Source organism: Hemiscyllium ocellatum, chromosome 22 (assembly GCF_020745735.1).
Source record: "Hemiscyllium ocellatum isolate sHemOce1 chromosome 22, sHemOce1.pat.X.cur, whole genome shotgun sequence".
Taxonomy (NCBI): domain Eukaryota; kingdom Metazoa; phylum Chordata; class Chondrichthyes; order Orectolobiformes; family Hemiscylliidae; genus Hemiscyllium; species Hemiscyllium ocellatum.
The window spans coordinates 2,864,353-2,885,881 of record NC_083422.1 but is presented as its reverse complement, the minus strand read 5'-3'; the positions used below and the strand labels follow the sequence as shown (position 1 = coordinate 2,885,881).

The window sequence follows — 21,529 nt, the reverse complement described above, 5'->3', positions numbered from 1 at the left end:
AACCAGGTATCTGCAACACTGTATAAAGTTGTATTAATAAAGCAAATAGAAGTGGCCCTAGAAATAGTGGATGCATTGGTGACCATTTTCCAGCATTCTGTAGACTCTGGAAGAGTTCCAATGGACTGGAGGGTAGTTAATGTAACTCCACTTTTTTTTAAATAAGTGAGAGAGAAAATGAGGAATTATAGTCTCGTTAGCCTGACATCAGTGGTGGAGAAAATGCTGGAGTCCATCATTTAAGAATGTAATGACTGAGCATTTGGAGAGCAGTGACGGAATCGGTCCCAGACAGCATGTATTCACTAAAGGGAAATCGTGCTTGACAAATTTTCGGGAATGTTTTTGAGGATGTGACCAGTAGAGTAGACAATGATGAATCAGTAGATGTTAATCATCTGCATTTTCAAGAGGCTTTTGACAAGATTCCACACAATATTAGGAAAATTAAAGCTCATGGTATTGGAGGTAATGTATTGACATGGATATAGAACTGGTTGTCAGGAAGTAGAGAGTTGGAATAAACGGGTCCTTTTCAGAGTGGCAGGCAGTGACGAGTAGTGTGCCACAGAGTTCACTTCTGGGACCTCAGCGGTTCAAAATATACATAACGTTTGAAAGAAAGAATTGAATGCCATATCTCCAAATTTGCAGATGACAGTAAGCTGGGTGGCAGTGTGTGCTGAGGAGGATGCTAAGAGGCTGCAGTATGATTTGGGTACATTGGCTGAGTGGGCACGTACTTGGCAAGTGCAATATAATGTGGATAAATGTGAGGTTATCCACTTTGGTGACAAAAACAGGAGGGAAGATTATTATCTGAGTGGTGACAGTTTAGGAAAAGGTGAGATGCAACAAGACTTGGGAGTCATGGTGGTATAGTGGCAGAAGGTTGGCATGGAGATGGAGAGGTGGTGAGGAAAGCTAATGGCATACTCTCCGTCATAACGAGAGGATCTGAGTATCAGAGTAAGGATGTCTTGCTGCAGTTATACAGGGCCTTGGTGAGGCCACATTTTGAGTGTTATGTGCAGTTTTTGTCTTTTAGACTGAGGAAGGACATCCTGACATATGAGGAAAGACTGGATTAACTGAGCTTTTGCTGGAATTTAGAAGACTGAAGGGGGATCTCATAGAAACATATAAAATCCTGATGGGACTAGACAGGCAAGATGTGGGAAAAATGTTACCACTGTTGGGCAGGTCCAGAACATGGGGTCACAGTCTAAGAAAAAGAGATAAGCCATTCAGGACTGAGCTGAGGAAGAATTTCATCACTAAATTGTTGAACCTGTGGAATTCTCTCCCACAGGAAGCTGTCGGGGCCAGAGGGAGCTGGATGTGGCCCTTGTGGCTAAACGGATCAAGGGGAAAGGGCGACAGTGGAATTCTGAGATTGCGTGATCAGCCATGATCATATTGAATGGTGGTGCTGGCTTGATGGGCTGAATGGCCTACTCCTGCACCTATTGTCTGTTTCTATGTAGGAGCCAGTTGATGTAATCTGAGCTCATTTATTTCACAGGAATTCCTTCACTTGCAGGAAGAGAATGGACAACTGCAGACGATCTGTGAGGAGCAGGAGCAGGCTCTGCAAGAGCTGGGCTGCAAACTCAGCGAGTAAACCATCCTATTCATGTTGATACACTGGGGCTTTTGCATATGTCTCTTCCTTGCCCTCATCAAGGTGTTGCTTATCTCTGGGGTACAGTGAGGGTCTGTGTGAGAGGTGGGTGTGATGCCTCCCAGTCAACATTTGTGGGGTTTGGGGAAGCTATGGTACCACGTCTGATTCTTCATACTAGAAGCTATTACTCTTATTTCCTTCATTATGTAATTAAATGTGGAACAGGCTTGAAAGAATGAGCAACCTCCTGTTCTAATGTTCTGTTTCCAGCTGTTTTGATATTGGTTCTGCATCTATGATACCCATGATTTGCCTTTCTCCCCTCACAACCACCCAAATTTAGATCTGTCTCTCTTGTTCTCTTCCTTCTCTTCTCACACCCCTGCTTCCCATCTTGCAATCTGTCATCTCCTTGATTTTCCTCCTTCCATAGGTTCTTAATCAATTGGGTCAGTGGGCTGAAGAGTGGCAGATGGAGTTAATTTGGATAAATAAGCGGTATTGCACTTTGGTAAAACAAACAAGAACAGAATTTGTGCAGTTCATACGAGGGCCTTGGGTAGTGTTTAGAACAGAGACCGAGGGATTCAGGTACATAATTCTTTGAAGTTTGTATCAAGTATTGATAGGGTGGTTTAGATGTTTAGCTCACTAATATTTGAGAATAATGAGTTAGTATATTATGTTGAGATTGTATAAGGCATGGTGGGCATCCTCTGGGGTACTGTCCTATTTTGGCCATCCTCTTAGAGGAAGGATATTATTAAGCTGGAGAAGGTTCAAGAGGTTTTCCAGGATATTTATGGGAATGGAGGGTTTGAGTTGTAAGGAGAGGCTGGAACTTTTTTCACTGGAGTGTAGGAGGTTGAGGGATGAATTTACAGAAGTTTTACAAAACTATGAGGGGTATAGATATCTTTTCTCAAGGGTGGGGAATTTCAAGATTAGGGAGCATATTTTTAATGTGAGAAGAGAAAGATTTAGAGAAAACATGAGGGACAGTTTTTTTAAAAAACGGTGGTTAGTGTGTGGAATGAACTTCCTGAGGACGTGGAGGATAAGGGTACAGTTACAATGTTTAAAAGACATTTTGATAAGTACATGAATAAAACATTTGGAGGGATTTGGACCAAGTGCAGGCAGGTAGGACTGTTTAGTTTGGGATTATGGTCAGCATGGATTGGTTGGACCAAAGGGTCTGTTTCTGTTCTTTGTGGCCCTTCACCTCTATGACCAATTGTCTATGTTCTCTCTCTGTATGAAGCTGCTTGGGCTTGATTATATTTTGGTGTTTTGTGCTTTTGTTTTGGAATGTTTTCAAAACTTATCCTATTAGAATGCATTCTTCATCTTTTTATAGGTCAAAACTCAAAATCGAGACAATCAAAGAAGCTAACAAGGCATTGCAGGTAATTTTATTAAAATGTTACTACTGTTGCATCCCCTGCCCTGGCAGTGCCTGTGGTCTGATCATTTGTGAGGCAAAGGAACGCCAGAGCAGTGTTTTTCTACTGCAAACCCATGGTGAAAATACATGCACGGACACCAAATCCTACGCCCCTATTCCACAATATGCTGGACAAACAGCACCTCTCCATGTCCAAATGGAGCCCTCCTATCTTGGCTGATGAACACCTACACCCACCACCATCTCCACACACCCCTCTCTAATGTGAAATGTTTGCTTAACGTTATTAATACACCGTATCTGCCCAATGTTACCCCTCCTATTTTCTGTCATAGTATTATTCTGTTATGGCAGATTATCTATTTAGCATCACAAATTATCATGCAAAACTTTCTGTACTTAACAGCAAATTCTGAAGTAGTTATTGGTTCTTTGTTTTGATCTGAACTTGTGTGGGATCAGCATAGTGTTGATATTTTCCTTTTAACTCATGACACATGAGCTGATCTGGAGATGTTATTAGAACAGGAATGTTGTTATCGGTTATGTTAGAAACCTTGCTTTCTGACTTAAAAACAGAAGTCATGGAGAAACTCAGCAGGTCTGGCAGCACCTGTAGAGAGAAAAGGCAAGTAAATGTCTCGGGTCCAGTGACCCTTCATCAGAACTTGTTTTCTGACTGTCTTTGACTCTGGGATCATACTTTCCTCCATGAATGGCTGTAAATGTGTATAGGAACACAAACTGTAAGGTCACTTACAACCACACACCATCCAAACTTATAATTGCAGTGTGAGTAATTGTATTAGAAGTCAGAAAGGTTCCTTTAGCCCATTGAGTCTGCACCAGTCATCAAATGACTATCTGCTCTAATCCCATTTCTCAACATTTGGCCCATAGCCGTGCTATGGCTTTAAATGTTCATCTAAAATATGACTTAAATGTTGTAATGGTTCCAGTCCCTGTTACCCTCTGGGTGAAAAAAAACTCCTCCTTTTAATCCCCAATCTAACCCTTCCATTCTACCTTAAAATCAATGCTCTCAGTAATTGATCCCTCTATTAAGACTAAAAGTTTATTCCCCAGCACTGTGTACGCCCCTCATAAACTTTTAGACCTCAAACAGGGCCCCACTCAACCTTCTCTGCTCTAAGGAAAGCACTCCTCACTGTTTCGTGTCTCACCATAGCAGCAGTGCTCCGGCTTGGGCAGTATCTTAGTGGATGGCACAGTGGTCAACACTGCTGCCTCACAGCGCCAAGACCCGGGCTCAATTCCCGCCTCAGGCGACTGACTGTGTGGACTTTGCACATTCTCCCCGTTTGCGTGGGTTTCCTTCGGGTGCTCCGGTTTCCTTGCACAATCCGAAAATGTGCAGGTTAGGTGAATTGTCCATGCTAAATTGCCCGTAGTGTTAGGGGCAGGGGTAAATGTAGGGGAATGGGTCTGGCTGGGTTGCGCTATTCAGCTCCATTGTAACACCCTCCAGGGCTTGTATGGCTCAGTGAATAAAAACAAGTATCCTACATGCCACCTTTAAGTCATCCTGTTCGAGGACCTGTTCACATGCTCATCAGGTCTCCCTGATCCTGAATCCTGGCCAGGGTCCTGTCATTCATTGTGTACTTCCTTGTCTTCCCAAATGCATCGATTTACACTTTTTAGGATTCAATATCCATTTGTCACTCTTTTGATCAGCCTGTCTGTATTATCCTGTAGTCTAGTTCTTTCTTCCTCACTGTTTATCACACCACCAATTTTTGTATAATCTGGGCACCTGCTGATAAGTTGTTTTCATGTCTAAATATTTAATATAGATGACAAACATCGAGGACCCAGCACCGAACCTTATGGTATGCCACTGGAAAGAGGCTTCCATTCACAATAGCAGTCTCCAACCAGCATCTCTGCTTCCTACCACAAACCAATTTTGGGTACAATTTTCCTTGGATCCCAAGAGATGACTTGATCCCATCCATTATCTTGTTCAAAGCTTTACTGAAGTCAATATAGATCAACTGCACTCCTCATTGACACACCTAGTCACCACCTCATGGAATTCAGTCAAATTTGTCAAACATAATCTTCCTCTGACAAAACTATACTGACCCCTTTCAATTAATCCTTGATTGTACAAATGGAGATAAATTCTGTTCATTAGATTTTTTCCGAAGGTGAGCCTACTGCTGTTCCTTCAGTGTTCCTGGGTCAAAATCTGGGAACTTCAGGAATGTGTTGTATATTTACACATTTTACCCAACAAAGCAATGAAAATTGATAATCTAATATCTCCTGAGCAAGGCATTCAGGATGTAAAGAGAAGTTGCAAAATGACTTTGAATGAAAGGGTAAACACAATACAATTGGCAGCAAACCCAAAGAACAAACATAACCCAGAAAATGTCCTGTCGACAAGTTGGTGGTTAAGAAGGGAAATGCAATGTTGCATTCATTTTGAGAAGGCTCAAATACAATAGCAGAAATGTACTGCTGAGCCTGTATAGGGCTGTGAACAAACCGGATTTGGAATATGGTGAGCAGTGATAGCCTGAGCTACAAACCTTGTGATACAAGCCTGAGGTTTAGGGTGTAGGTTTGCTCACAGCTGTAGGTTTGATATCCAGACGTTTCATTACCTGGCTAGGTAACAACATCAGTGGCGACCGGCAAGTGAGGTGAAGCTGTTGTCTCCTGCTCTCTATTATTAAAGAGGGACTAATGTAGGTCAGTGACCACAAGGGTTATGGCCAAATGAAGCTTGGCATAAGTTAGGACACGTGCAGCAGGGAGCGGACTGTAATCTCAAAGGCAGCATATTTCTGAAATTATTCAGGGCAACTTTCTTGACCAAGAGACTTGATAATGTGCAGGAAATATTCATTTTGAAAGCTTGACCACACCTAGGCAAGTGACCACAATATGCTCAAATTCAATATTAGGTTGGGGAGAGAGAGAGAGAGATGGTGAGTCACAAGAATTTGTAAGTTCTTGATTTTAGAAGGATAAGGCAGACTATAATAGATTTGGAACTATGTTAATTGACTGACATGTAGATGAAAAATAATGTCTTTAATAAATACAACTCCTTGGCATACCTTCCAGGGTGGGAGCTGTACTTGTGTAACAAACTATCTTTGTCAACAAGGGACATGAAGTTTCGGAGAAGATTTGTGGCTCAGGTGCTCGTTGTTGTAGTTCTGTTCACCAAGGTGGGAATTTGTGTTGCAGAAGTTTCGTCCCCTGTCTAGGTGACATCCTCAGTGCTTGGGAGCGTCCTGTGAAGTGCTTCTGTGATGTTTCCTCCGGCATTTATAGTGGTTTGAATCTGCCGCTTCCAGTTGTCAGTTCCAGCTGTCCGCTGCACTGGCCAGTATATTGGGTCCAGGTCAATGTGCTTTTTGATTGAATCTGTGGATGAGTGCCATGCCTCTAGGAATTCCCTGGCTGTTCTCTGTTCTGCTTGTCCTATAATAGTAGTGTTGTCCCAGTCGAATTCATGTTGCTTGTCATCTGCGTGTGTGGCTACTAAGGATAGCTGGTCGTGTCGTTTCGTGGCCACAATGCTTCCAAACCTGCTGAATTTCAGCAGCAATTTCTGTTTTAGTTTCAGCCAAATATTACAGGGAAGCCTCGATTATCCGAACGAGATGGGCGGGCTCTATTTCGTTCAGATAATTGATTATTCGGTAAATCGATTTAAATGCCTTTCCTTTGGGTGGGGCTCGGAGTTTTTAAAGTCTGCTCCATGTTCAGGAGACTGCAGCAGCACACAGCACGTGAGACCCCGCCCCCAACACAGCCCTCCACACGTCCAAACCCCTTCTAACCCAGCCCCTCAACCCGGTCCAACACTGCCCCTTAACCCCAGCACAAAGCGCACGACCCCAAGGTCATCAACGCCGCCCCCTGCTCCCCACCCAACACATCTCCCAGCCCAACACCCGCCCGCCCACCACCCATCCCGTCCAAACAATCCCAACACCGCCACCTCTCCAGGGCAGCCAGACTGTACACCAACAACAAGATTACTGGTGCTGCAGCTGCCTTTGTGGGGAAAGTCTCCAAAGAACGCACGCGCACACAGACACCCACTCGCCTCCACAGCAACCCCCCCCCCCCCCCAACGCGCACACACACACACACACACACACACACACACACACACACCTCACTCACACACACACACACACCTCACTCACACACACACACACACCTCACTCACACACACACACACACCTCACTCACACACACACACACACACCTCACTCACACACACACACACACACACACACACACACACACACCTCACTCACACACACACGCACGCACACACCTCACTCACACACGCACACACACACCTCACTCACTCACACACACACACACACACACTCACACACACACACACACACACACACACACACCTCACTCACACCTCACTCACACACACACACACACACCTCACTCACACCTCACTCACACACACACACACATACACACACACACACACACACCTCACTCACACACACACACACACACACACACACCTCACTCACACACACACACACACCTCACTCACACACACACACACCTCACTCACACACACACACACACACCTCACTCACTCACACACACACCTCACTCACTCACACACACACACACCTCACTCACACACACTCACACACACCTCACTCACTCACACACACACACACACACACACACACACACACACACACACACCTCACTCACTCACTCACACACACACACACACACACACACACACACACACACACACACACCCCTCACTCTCACACACACACACACACCCCTCACTCACACACACACACACACACCCCTCACTCACTCACTCACACTCACACACACACACCTCACTCACACACACACACACCTCACTCACACACACACACACCTCACACTCTCACACACACACACACACACACACCTCACTCACACACACACACACACACCTCACTCACACACACACACAGCCCCCCTCCACATGCGCTCACCCCACCCCCCCCTCCACAGGCGCTCACCGCCCCCCCCCTCCACAGGCGCACACCGCCCCCCTCCCCAACGTGGCCCCGCGCGCACTGCCCCACGCGCACTAACCCCCACACCGCACCGCGCACACGCGCACACCGCCCAGAAAAAAACGCATGCTGCCCCGCACACGCGTGCGCACTGCCCCATGCACGCACACAGTCCCCCCACCCCTCCCCACACACACACACTGCCCCCCCACCCCCCCACACACACTCTGCCACGCCCACCCCCACACACACACACACTGCCCCCCCACACACACACACACACTGCCCCCCCCGCACGCACACGCACTGCCGCCCCCGCATGCACCCACACTGCCGTCTCCACACAAGCACCCACACTGCCGTCTCCACACACGCACGCACGCACACTGCCGTCCCCACACACGCACGCACGCACAGCCACCTTTTACTGATACATTTTGACAGGTTCCACATTTGCAACACTCCGGTATAGAACTCCAAGGAAAGTGTGGGGAGAGGGGGAGGGCAGGATGTCAGTCATTTGGAGATGGTGCCTGTTTAATCACAGTAAACAAAAGAAGTGGTCCCTATTGGAAACCAGTCTTTGATGTAATGTTTCTATCGGGACCTTGAGATTTTCTTTGGATAATCCGATTTTTGGATAATTGGTATTCGGATAATCAGTGTTCCTCTGTACTCAGCAAATGGAATGAAAGTAACATTGATCATGCTATCAAGTAGCACTTTCTGAACTTCACAAAGATCCCTCAAATCCCGGTCTCATTACAGATTTGGTTCAAATACAGTCAGAAAAGCTCAATCTAGAAATGAGTTGACAAAGACAACATAATTGGAAATTGAGAAAAACTCTCGACTGACTGGAGTCATGCCTCGTTTAAAAGGAGATCCTTATGGGTATTTTTGAGTCATCATTTAAACCCTGGGGTATCAGTGGAGAATCTTGTATCCAAGGACCAATTCTGTTTGCCTTCTATATTTGCTCAAGGATGTGGATGTCACTGACTGGGGCAGCATCCATTACCCCACCCCTAATTGTTCTGGCGAAGGTGTAACCGAGTGTCTGTGTGGTGTAGATACGTTCACAGTGCTGTTAGGGAGTGACTTCCAAAATATTCACCCAGTGACTGTAATGAATTGGCGATCCAGTTCCAAGTCAGAATAGTGTGCATTTTGAATGGAACAAGGGTAGTGCTGCTCCCAGGTATCTGCTGCCCTTGTTTAGGGGGGATATAGTCTCCAGCATTACAGCTGGAATGTTGTCAGGTCCCAAGGCCCTTGTTGTGCATCTCTCATTGATGATTTGATTTATTGTTGTTACATGTACCAAGATTCAGAGAAAAGTGGTGTTTTGCAGGCCAGACAGGCAAATCGCGCCGTACAAACTGCATCATGAGAAGAACAGAGTGCAGAATGCAGTGTTACCACTGCAGAGAAGTTGGAGAGTGAGAGAGGTTGACATTAACATTTGAAAGATCTGTTCAAAAGTCTGATGGCAGTGGCAGAGAATCTGTTTGTACTTGTATTCAAACTTATGCCTGATGAAAGAGGATGGAAGAGAATATAACCGGGGTGAGAGGTATTTTTGATAATGTTGGTTGCTTTCCTGAGGCAGCGGGTAGTGTAGATGGAGTCATTGGATGGAAGACCGGTTTGTGTGTTGAACTGTGCGTGTTCATAGCTCTGTAGTTTCTTGTGGCCTTGGAAAGAGCAGTTGCCATACCATACTGTGATGCATCCAGATAGAGGCACCACAGAAAGCATCCTATTAAACATTGGTAAGTGTCTTTTTATGGACATGTTGAATTTCCTTAACCTCCTGAGGAAGTTGGGGCATTGTTTTTGCTCTAATAACAGTTGCTTTGATGAAGGTGGACCAGGACAGACTGATGGTGATCATCACTCTCAGGAACTTTATGCTCTGGACCATCTCCACCTCAGCAGCATTAAAGCGGGTAGGGGCATGCTCTGCACTCTACTTTCTGAAGTCATTGCCCACTCCTTCATTGTTGGAGAGATTGTTGTCTTTACACCATGGTTCTAAGCACTCAAACTCTCTCCTATAACTCTATTTCATCATTGTTTGAGATCCGACCTACAGTGGTGTTGTCAGCAAACTGGTGAATAGAGTTGGGGTGGAATTTGGCCACAAGGTCACGGGTGTATAAGGAGTATAGTAGGGGACTGAGTCCGCTGCATTTCGGGGCACTGGTGTTGAGGATTATTGTCACTTGTCCTTACTGACTGGTCTATGGGTCAGGAAGTCAAGAATCCACTTATACAGTGGAGGAGCCACGACCTAGATCTGAATTTGGAATTAGGGTGTTGAAGGCGGAGCTGTAGTCAATAAGTTTAGGAGACTGCCAGAGGTCTCCTTGTTAACCAGATGTTCCAGGGATGAATGTAGGGCCAAGGAGATGACATCTGCTGTGAACCTGTTGCACTGGTAGGCAAATTGCAAAGGAGCCACGCAGTCTGGTAGGCTAGAACTGACATGAGCCATGACTATGCTCTCAAGCACTTCATAATTATGGAGGACCGAGCCATTGGGTGGTAATCATTGAGGCATTTTGCACGATTTTTCTTTTGTACTGGGATGATGATGGTCGTCTTGAAGCAGGTGGGGATTTCAAATCCCACTGCCTGGCCTGTACAGGATCTGAGTGCACGGCCACGGACTCCATTCGGACCAGTTGCTTTCTGTGGGTTCACGCTTAAGAAGGCCAACGTACTGTCTGTGATGGTGACTGTAGGTACAGGTGCTTCCAAGGCTGTTGGGACAAGTGACATAATTTTACTGACCTTCTGTTCAAACTGAACATAGAATACGTGAGCTGATCAGGTAAGGATGTATTTGTTGCCCACAATTCTGTTTGTAGCCTGTCATGTCATGTAAGCCTTGCCACAATTTGAGTGAAGTCCATTCACTCGGCACTACAGGCTGACCTCCCCTATGTTTAGGGATGGAAATGTTCGTGAAGCGGTCTCCTCCCAATAATTGTCCAACACTCGACTAGACGATAAGACTGAAACAATTAATCTGATTTATTGATTGTGAGATTGATATTTCTGTCTATCACACTGTTACTTTATTGGGATGGCATGTGCTTTTTAGATATTTCTGGTGCTGCTCTTCCTGCACTCTTCATTGAACCACATTCAATGAAGCCTCCAGGCTTATGGTAATGGTAGAATGGGCAAAATGTTGAACCAAGAGGTTATTGATGTGCAATTCTGTTAGTGAGGGCTGCAGTGGCCCATGGATATCTAGCTTTTAACTGTTGGAATCATTGTATTCCAACAATATGTGGAGGGTGCCCTCATTATGAAGATGTGACTTTGCCTGTGTGAAGTCACTGCTGCTAATACTATCTTGGTAGATTGGTGAGGATGAAATAGGTTTTTGTCTTGCAACAAATGCTTTAGAGTGGGTCTGCAGCCAATTTGGTCAGCTCAGATAGTGCCAAGCCATTCATGGTAATTGGATAATGAACAATCCTATCCAGAGTCTATTCAGTATCCTTGTCTAAAAGTATTCATCCATTTGTGTTTAACACAGGACAGTGCTCACTCATCAATTGAGAAGGGTGAGGGAGTGGTAGTCAGCAGGGTCTGCTGGAGCAGTCTGTGTTCTGGAGTCAAAGCTGAGGACTTCACTCCCTCTAGCTTTGTGATTGTTACTGATTTAATCACCATAATATATTTTCAGTTTAGTTTTTAAACATGAACTGAATTATGACTTTGTTTCAGTTGCCACTTTTTAGTATGAGATTGAGAACTTATCTGAGAGCGAGGCAAGGTGGAGGGAGAGTATCTCTATTTGAACATTGCTAAAGTGAGAGACAAAGTCATAAAGCTTTTCATCTTATACATATCAGGACAGGTACATAAACCAAAATTGAAAAGGAGGCAATGATTTCTAGGAAGAGTATGCTAATTAGTTGGCCCATAGTCTATGTAGAAATGCAATAAAACTTGTCAACTGTCAATGTTTGCTGATTTACCCCCAATTAGACAGGCACACTCTGGTCAGGGTACTGCCATGGCAAATACAATGGGGATTGGTCATCTTCATAATCTTTTATTAAAAAGGTGTGACGTATGCACACATTATTTTCTGTGCTGGTATAATGCTATATATCCCAAAGATTGGCGGGCTGTGACAACAGCTCGTGCTTTGACTGTATGGGCAGAATGCTTATTGTACTCAGCCAACCCATACTTTCAGAGCTTAGTGCCCAGCACTGCTTATAGACTACAAGTGTGTTTCACTTGCAAATGCTGCATATATTCCCCTATGGCACCTGCTTTGTGTGGGTAATCAGATTGCTGTTCTCATGCTGTAAATGTGTTCCCTTTCTGTGTCCCAGTTCTGTTGAGTGCTAGATGACAACATGATTTTTTTGTCACCCTTTGGAATGTTTAAGTTTCTGTATTACTAAGAAATTATTCAATTTCAGTTATTAATTTATTAATTATTAATTTTGAGTAGTTTGGAGGCAAATAAGTTGAGATAACATGATGTTTTTCCCTCTCCAACTCTCTCTTAGTTCAGTTCCTCCCCTTTCTCTCCCCTCTCTGATAATTGCTACAGATTAATTGCTTCTGGTGGCTAATGCTTGATAATTGTTCTTTTTAAACTTGTAACATGTGTGATTTGGTGGTTTCAAAAAACAAATCCAGAGGTCTATAATGGCATCTCTGAACAAAGTGGTGGGGTGGGCTGGAGGGTTTGCCTAGTATTCTAGTTGATAAGCACAGTGAGTGAGCAATCACTGAGCACAGAATTAATCAAGAGATCCCAACTAGAAACTCCATGGCTTTCTGAATAATCTTTCAAGCTATCAAATCCCAATGTGTCAAAATTAACTTCCACAATCCCTAATTTTCTCTCTGCACCACATCCCCATCCCCAACAAAACAAACTGTCCAACTAGAATCCTTACTGATTTCCCCAACATCAGGTACCTTCCTGCAGCATAAGACCATAAGACATAGGAGTGGAAGTAAGGCCATTCGGCCCATCGAGTCCACTCCGCCATTCAATCATGGCTGGTGGGCATTTCAACTCCACTTACCAGCATTCTCCCCGTAGCCCTTAATTCCTCGAGACAACAAGAATTTATCAATCTCTGCCTTGAAGACATTTAGCGTCCTGGCCTCCACTGCGCTCCGTGGCAATGAATTCCACAGGCCCACCACTCTCTGGCTGAAGAAATGTCTCCGCATTTCTGTTCTGAATTGACCCCCTCTAATTCTAAGGCTGTGTCCACAGGTCCTAGTCTCCTCGCCTAATGGAAACAATTTCCTAGCGTCCACCCTTTCCAAGCCATGTATTATCTTGTACGTCTCTATTAAGTCTCCCCTTAATCTTCTAAACTCCAATGAACACAATCTCAGGATCCTCAGCCGTTCCTCGTATGTTAGACCTACCATTCCAGGGATCATCCGTGTGAATCTCCGCTGGACACGTTCCAGTGCCAATATGTCCTTCCTGAGGTGTGGGGACCAAAACTGGACTCAGTACTCCAATGGGGCCTAACCAGAGCTTTATAAAGTCTCAGTGGCATATCTCTGCTTTTATATTCCAACCCTCTTGAGATAAGTGGGAACATTGCATTCACTTTCTTAATCACGGACTCAACCTGCATGTTTACCTTTAGAGAATCCTCGACTAGCACTCCCAGATCCCTTTGTACTTTGGCTTTACTAATTTTCTCACCATTTAGAAAGTAGTCTATGCTTTTATTCTTTTTGCCAAAGTGCAAGACCTCGCACTTGCTCACATTGAATTCCATCAGCCATTTCCTGGACCACTCTCCCAAACTGTCTAGATCCTTCTGTAGCCTCCCCACTTCCTCAGTACTACCTGCCTGTCCACCTAACTTCGTATCATCTGCAAACTTTGCTAAAATGCCCCCAGTCCCTTCATCCAAATCATTTATATATAATGCGAATAGCTGTGGCCCCAACACTGAACCCTGCGGGACACCACTCGTCACCGGCTGCCATTCCGAAAAAGAACCTTTTATCCCAACTCTCTGCCTTCTGTTAGACAGCCAATCCTCAATCCATCCCAGCAGCTCACCTCGAACACCATGTGCCCTCACCTTGTTCAGCATTATATACATTGAAAGTGAGGTAGTCTTCAATGAATTTCACTTTGAGTGAATTACGTATAAAACAGATCTTTACAATACAACCTGCTAGTTTACGTACTTTGCTCTTTCACTGGACAAGGTCTTCAGCCACTGGTCAGTGGTGCCATTTCATTTACTTTACAACCTGTAGCAGAAACAGATTGCTTTCAGTCAGGTCTCATCTAACTTGTATGTTGTTTCTCTGATCCCCAGGGTTTGGTGTGGCTGAAAGACAGGGATGCTACTAGCTGTAAACTGTGTGAAAGGGAATTCTCCATCTCTACAAGGAAGGTAAATGACACATTGATAAAGTTCCGGTGGTGGAAGAGAGTGGAAGGAGTAGGCCCAACTTCAAAATTACATCAAATTACTGGATACTGGAAATCCAAAATAAAAACAAAATGTTTCATTGTACTTGTGCTGTTTCCTGTTCTTGCCCTGAACTGGAAGGTTTCATTAGGTAAAAACAATGACTGCTGATGCTGGAAACCAGATACTGGATTAGTGGTGCTGGAAGAGCACAGCAGTTCAGACAGCATCCGAGGAGCAGTAAAATCAACGTTTTGGGCAAAAGTCCTTCATCAGGAATCTTATTTTGTACTTAAACCTCTGCTCCACATGTTCCATCTCTGACTCTTCCCTCCTCCTTTTTCAGTTTCTGGCGATTTGCCTACCAACTCATTGACTCCAATTATTACCTTGATTTCATTTCCTACACCTTGTGAAGTTTTCAGTTAATTCTGTCTTCCATCACGTCTATTCTGATGAGGAAACCTTTCACAACGACACTTCTAAGATGGTGTCTCTGTGCCTGAACTGAGGCGTTCCACTCCACCTCAATAAACATACTGTTTCCCAGTTCTGATTTTGTGTCCTTCCCAGAACCACAAGAGGATTCCCCTCACCCTCCTCTTCCCCACCCAGCCTCCTTATGCAACAGATAATCCTGTCATTTTCCTTGCTACCTTTCGTGCAATGTTACTGTCAAATGTATCTTCCCATCACCACCTTTTCAATGGTCTGAAGAGAATGCTCCTCTTGTGACACCCTTGTCCTGTCTATAAGCCCCTCTACACTCCCACCCCACCCCATTGCTCCTTCCCATTTAAGTTTGCAATGTAATCTTTTGCCTCCTTCCTACTATATGAGTCCCGTGTGAAATAATGCTATAAGTACACATTTTTCGTTTGTATACTGTTCACTATGGTCTCCATGGTGGAAGATCAAGTTGATATGTAGGGCACTCCTGCTCAGTGGGAATCTGGGCTTCTGCTGACTTGTCATTTTAATCTCTGCTGTGCTCCCACTCTGATCTCCCTATCCTCAGCTTGCTGCAGTGTAGCAATAAAACTTGAGGAAGGCATGCTAACCTTTGCCACTTCGAGCCTTCTGGACTGTGTTAGATTCAATTTTAGATTGTACCGTCCTGTCCTGATTTCTGTTTCCCTTCTCTTTGCTTTTTTTTAAAATCTCACATAGACAGCAGCTATTCATTGTTATTTATACCATCTGTAGATATCTTTTGTTGCTTTTCTCGTTGTATTACCACTCTTTGTGACCATGCTGCACCACCAGCTCTTCTGTAACATAATCTCTTCTGCCCTATCGCACACCACTTCCTCCTGCCTCCTTTTGTCACTGATATTTCCAGCATTTTTTGTCGGAAGCTGAGGGGTGACCTTATTGAGGTTTACAAAATTGAGGGGCATGTTAGGGTAAATAGGCAAAGTCTTTTCCCTGGGGTCAGGGAGTCCAGAACTAGAGGGCATAGGTTTAGGATGAGAGGGGAAAGATATAAAAGTGACTTAAGTGGCAACTTTTTCACGCAGAAGGTGGTATGTGTATGGAATGAGCTGCCAGAGGATGTGGTGGAGGCTGGTACAATTGCAACATTTAAGAGGCATCTGGATGGGTATATGAATAGGAAGGGTTTGGAGGGATATGGGCCGGGTGCTGGCAGGTGGGACTAGATTGGGTTGGGATATCTGGTTGGCATGGATGGGTTGGACAAAACCCATCCATGGATGGGTTGGACCGAAGGGTTTGTTTGCATGCTATATATCTCTGAGAGCGAGATCATTCATAGATGATGTCATTTTCTGCTCAAAGCAGACACCTAGAATTTCCTATCCACTTTGTGACTATCAAAACATTCTGAGGCAGGAGCAATTGGACATTTCACAACCAAACTTGATAATGTTTTGTGGGTGAAGGTATTCAGATTTAGCGAACCAAGGTGGGTTGTTGCAGTCATGATATAGTTCAGGAATGATCCAGTTTATATGCAGGCTTGGGAAATTCCTGAAGAAGGGCTTATGCCCGAAACGTCGAATTTCCTGTTCCTTGGATGCTGCCTGACCTGCTGCACTTTTCCAGCAACACATTTTCAGCTCTGATCTCCAGCATCTGCAGACCTCACTTTCTCCTTGGGAAATTGTTTGGCTTCCTTCCTGATCCTGTAAATAACTTCATCAAATAATGTTACTCTCACTTCAGACAGGATGAATTTTCAACTTTGGTCAAATGCAGTCAGGTTGATGAAACCTGTTGTGAACCAATTGCAGAAAAATACATCGCATTTAGCGAATGCACAGTGGAAATCTGTTCTTAACTTGGTACTTACCCCAAATTGAGTGTGTCCAGTGAGTGTTCAAAGGGGATTGTGTGAAGGAACCTTTTATTCTGTGTCTGATTCCATGCTGTACCTGCATTGCAAGTGTTTGTTAGGGACAATGCAGTGTGAGTTTAGTTTCAGCTTTAGAATAGCGAGCTTTACTTTGAGTTTAAAGTGGGAGGTGAGCTTTGCTCAGTTTCTGGCTGCAGGATGCCCAAAGAATGTTTGATGGGACGTGTAGTGGGAGCTTTAGTTTCAGTTTAAGAGTAGAGGAAGATTTACTTTCATTTCAAGAAGAGAGAACAAATGTGTCTGATGTGGAGGGAAATTTACTCTGTATCTGGCCTTGTGCTATCGTGGTCCTGGGTGTGTTTGTTGGGGACAGTGTAGTTGTGGTTTTGCTTTCAGTTTAAGAGTAGAGGGGCAACTTTACTGTAACTCATTATTGTCCCTGGGAGTGTTTGATGGGGTCAGTGTAGAGAAAGCTTACTTTATCCTAATCCTATACTGTACCTGTCCTGGAAGTACTTGATACAACAGTTTCCTGCATTAGCAAAGTGTACTTGCTTTGAAAATAAGAAATGGCAAAAGTGCTTGTTGCCTTCTGAAGAATGCTTCCTAGATACTCAAGTCATATAATTTAAGATTAATTAGACATTCCTGTTTAACTTTGTAGTTCAGGGACATGTTTTAGAAATGTTTGTCATGCTGCAGTTTATTCCCACTAGTGTTCCACCCTCCTTGTGTTGGTATTGCCTGAGGTTTGTGTTCTGAATTGGCACATTCCTCAGCACTTCCCTGTACCTTAAACAAAAGAAAACCAAAGAACTGTGGATGCTGCAAGTCCACTCCAAATGTGGACAGTTAGTTCCAGCAAAAGCTCACAGCAGATTCCACTCCTGCTTTCAGTTTTCTAGCCTGAGGAATGTAACTGGAAGTTTGGGAAGTTCTACTCCAGCAATGTTGTCTCCCCATCCTCTCAAGTTCTGGAATCTGTACCGATCCTGTCTGAGACTTTCTTTTGAATCCCTTCAATTGTTCCCTTCCCCACCTAAATTCTGAAACGTCCATTATCAATGTTATAAATCAATATAATTAGTAATCACTTCCCTTTCCACATGTACACATAAGAGACCCCAGCATTTCATCCATGGTAGTATCTGTGATTTGTCTGACATTAGATTGGTTTTGTAAAAATATTCAACTAATTTTTGTCAAAACTGAAGTCACTTTAGCTCCATTCCCTACCAGCTGACTCCATGCAACTCTTGGAAATTGCCTGAGGTTGAATTAACATTGTCATATTTGATGCTGAGATGAACTTGCACTTTCATATGTTATAATCATCCAATATGACCACATTGCCAACTCTGTCCCACATCAGCTGCTATTGAACCCCTCATTCATGCTTTGAACTATTTCAATAGTGTTCTGCAATGTCTTTATTTCATATTAACCCTCTTCACCTAACATCTCTGATCTGGCTGACCTATTGCTCTAAAATGTAAAATTATCTTCATTTTACAATTTGAACACAGTCATATTTCCTTTTACCTCTACAATATGCTGCAGTCTTACACAATTCTGCTTCCTTCAAATCCTGGCCTCTGATCCATTGCTAATTCCTGCCACTACCACTACTAAAAGCCCTAAATATATGAATTTCCTCCCTCAATTTCACCATCTCTGTAAATTTATATTGGTACAGCATTATCAGAAAATAGAATCAGGAGTGGCCCAGTTGAGCCTACCCCACCATTCTATACAATATGGTTGATTGAACATCATCTATCCCTAAAATGCTGTATCTAAACCACTGTTATCTGACCACACTTTTCCAACTGTTTGCTGCTTTGACTATGATGGCTAATGTTGCTGATGAGGTGAAAGCTTTGATTTCTTAATGTATATTCAGTATGTAATTGTAACACTATTAATGTGATTTGTCTTTATCCTAACTTTAGCATCACTGCAGAAACTGTGGGGAAATCTTCTGCAACGCCTGCTCCGACAATGAGCTCCCTCTACCTTCCTCACCAAAACCTGTGCGTGTGTGTGACACCTGCCATGCGTTGCTCTTACAACGATGTTCCTCCACCACGTGAACGTCCAGGCCCAACCTTGTGCTGCTAGACAGAATTTACATCTTTAGATAACCTTTTTTCCTACAAATGCCTGTCATTTCCCATCAGAAATGCTGTGCAACTAATAATAAGTAGGCAGAGCTGTTGTTTTTGTGTAAACTGTTGTAGACTGACCTGCTAAAAACAACCAAGCATTATTAATGGAACCTCTTTCACCTCTAGTGAAGTACAAATACTGGATGTTCTCCTATCCACAAGAAAATTGAAATGGAGAATTATGTTGCTGTCAGTAACTAGCAACTCGTGCCAGGTCTCTCTCTCTCTGGCTGTTTCATTCAGTTTCTTACATAGCCCGTGGCTGGAAATGGTCATTCATGTTTTGAATTTTAAGGTGCTGGTGTGAGCAAGATGGAGTTGTTGGGGAACTGTACTGTATTCTCATTTGTTCCCCTGGCTCTAATCTGTGACCTGGGGATACTGCCTAGACACTGCAAGAGACCATGATTGAAATGATATGTACATCTGACATTTAATGTAAGAGTTCTTCATGGGCTTGAAATGATCAACATTCCTGTATGAGTTTGTTTGATATTGTTGGTTTAATAGTTTTATACCAGTATACTTCAAGTTATTGGGCAGTGCTGCACTCCTCCAAAACAGACTGTTAAATGAAAATTATTGCAGACTGCTGCTTGGAATTGTCAATGAGTATAATTACTGTAATTAAATCACCAATTCAGTGTTTGCTTGAGAAGTCAAACTGCCTTTCTGACTGCACTGAGGCACAGGTAATAGGGTAGAATATTTCTTTTCACTTCTGGATTCATTTGGTTGTTTAACATCACAGCATAAGTGGAAAGTGATGTGTGTATTAATGTTGTGGCAAGTGATTTTATATTAAAATCTGCCTGTTCAAAAAAACTCAAATACACAACAGCACTAGTTTTCCAAGTACAGACTGAAGGCAAAGGTGAGTTTTTGCTGGTTATGATCTCTTTAACTGACCATATGAAGTATGTAGCAAAAACCATTACTCCACTCAAACAAAGGTGAGATATGTTTCTGAGTGAACAGAGGCTGAGAACTTGGATTCTAATCCAATTTTGTTTACATTGATTTTGAATTTGGAATGTTAAATAATGGGCAAGAAAGAAGAGGATGCACATAACAGATTGTGAAATCCACTAGAAAACCCTTTACAACTGTCAACTCTAAAAGCACATCAGCTCATTAACTACAATATTTGATCTGAAATCCAGCAGGCATACTGCTTTCACAGCTAAACTGCTCTTCACAGGAAGATGTATTAGAAATTCTCAAACCTGTGAGCAGGATAATTGATCAGTCTCCTTCTTTAGGCTGATATCTGTGCAAGTCTCTAAAAGCAGCACTTGTTCTCCACAGCTGTGCAACTTATTTTCCTAAACTGACCCAATTTGCAATTAGAACCCATAATTGAATCAGATATGCTGTACTGTAAACACTACTAGTATCTGGTTCTAATCACTAACAGGCTTCAAAATTATGGGGCAGTTGGGGAAAAAAAGTCCTAGTTAATCCTCCAATTGTGATATTTCACCCCCCCCCCCACCATGACACTTAATTTAGAAATTTGTCCTCTAGCACAATAACTTAGCCTGCACAGATTTGTGCTAGGGAATTTCTTCACATAGAGGATTCCACAATCAAACTGTCTTGACACTAACTGCTGCTTCTAAACTAGGGTCCTCAGCTAAACCAGTCATGTTGAAAAACTTGTATTTAAATCAGATTCTCTCCCCTCCCCCTGTAAACTCTGGTTTGACCAGGCCTGTAGTCAGTCATCCCATCTCCAGTACCAATCTCTTGTCTCCCCATTGGCAAATAGAAAGACCAAAACTGCAGGTGTGATTTCAACAAAGCCATCTAACTGCAATGCCTATGTTGCAAAAGGATGAGTGCAGACGTAAAGGTCCACTCTACCATTTAGCTTAACTATTTGCTGGACCTACCTTCACTGACTGGTACACAAGGACATCCATACTTTTTAATCATTTAAATTCTTCACTTGTTTTCACATTACAGTGCATAACTGTGCATTTAAGTATACTGAATTGTAGCAACTCATGTATTACCATTCAGCTGAAAGAATGTGTTGCTGTAAAAGCACAGGTCAGGCAGCATCCAAAGAGCAGAAGAATTGACGTTTTGGGCATGAGCCCTCCTTCAGGAATGAAGAAAGTGTGTCCAGTCCCTCCTCTCTACCTTTTATCTTAGCCTGCTGGACACTTTCTGCTGAACCTTACGTTCCAGTGATTTAATCAAACAGCACATCACTGACTACACTTGCAAATTTTAGAACATTCAACATTGGACAATTGTGGTTGCTAGTTTAATTTTTGGCACAATTTTAAAAAGCCAGGCTCAAAACATTATTTCGTTATGCTTGCTGGCTAGACATTTAGTCCAGGAAACATCTAAACAAAAGCAACAAGTATTAGCTTTTTCAGAACTAAAAAAGATTGCTGAATGTTGCAGCAGCCCAACTAAGATGTGTGTACAGTAGAAACTGCTATGCTCAGGTATTCTTGAGTTTTACATTAAGCAATAGGCATGTTTTATACAGTGA

General features: G+C 43.4%; 1 protein-coding gene across 1 annotated transcript in view; it reads left to right on the top strand.

Annotated features, from left to right (window-relative positions):
• Positions 1-19,665, top strand: part of rufy2 (RUN and FYVE domain containing 2) — a 72,742-nt gene extending 53,077 nt beyond the window's left edge. The window contains exons 15-18 of the mRNA XM_060842305.1: positions 1,526-1,620; positions 2,988-3,036; positions 14,437-14,514; positions 18,802-19,665. Of these exons, the coding sequence (XP_060698288.1) occupies positions 1,526-1,620; positions 2,988-3,036; positions 14,437-14,514; positions 18,802-18,942 (363 nt within the window). The 3' untranslated portion in view covers positions 18,943-19,665. The remainder of the gene's footprint in view (positions 1-1,525; positions 1,621-2,987; positions 3,037-14,436; positions 14,515-18,801) is intronic.
• Positions 19,666-21,529: the final 1,864 nt, after the last annotated feature.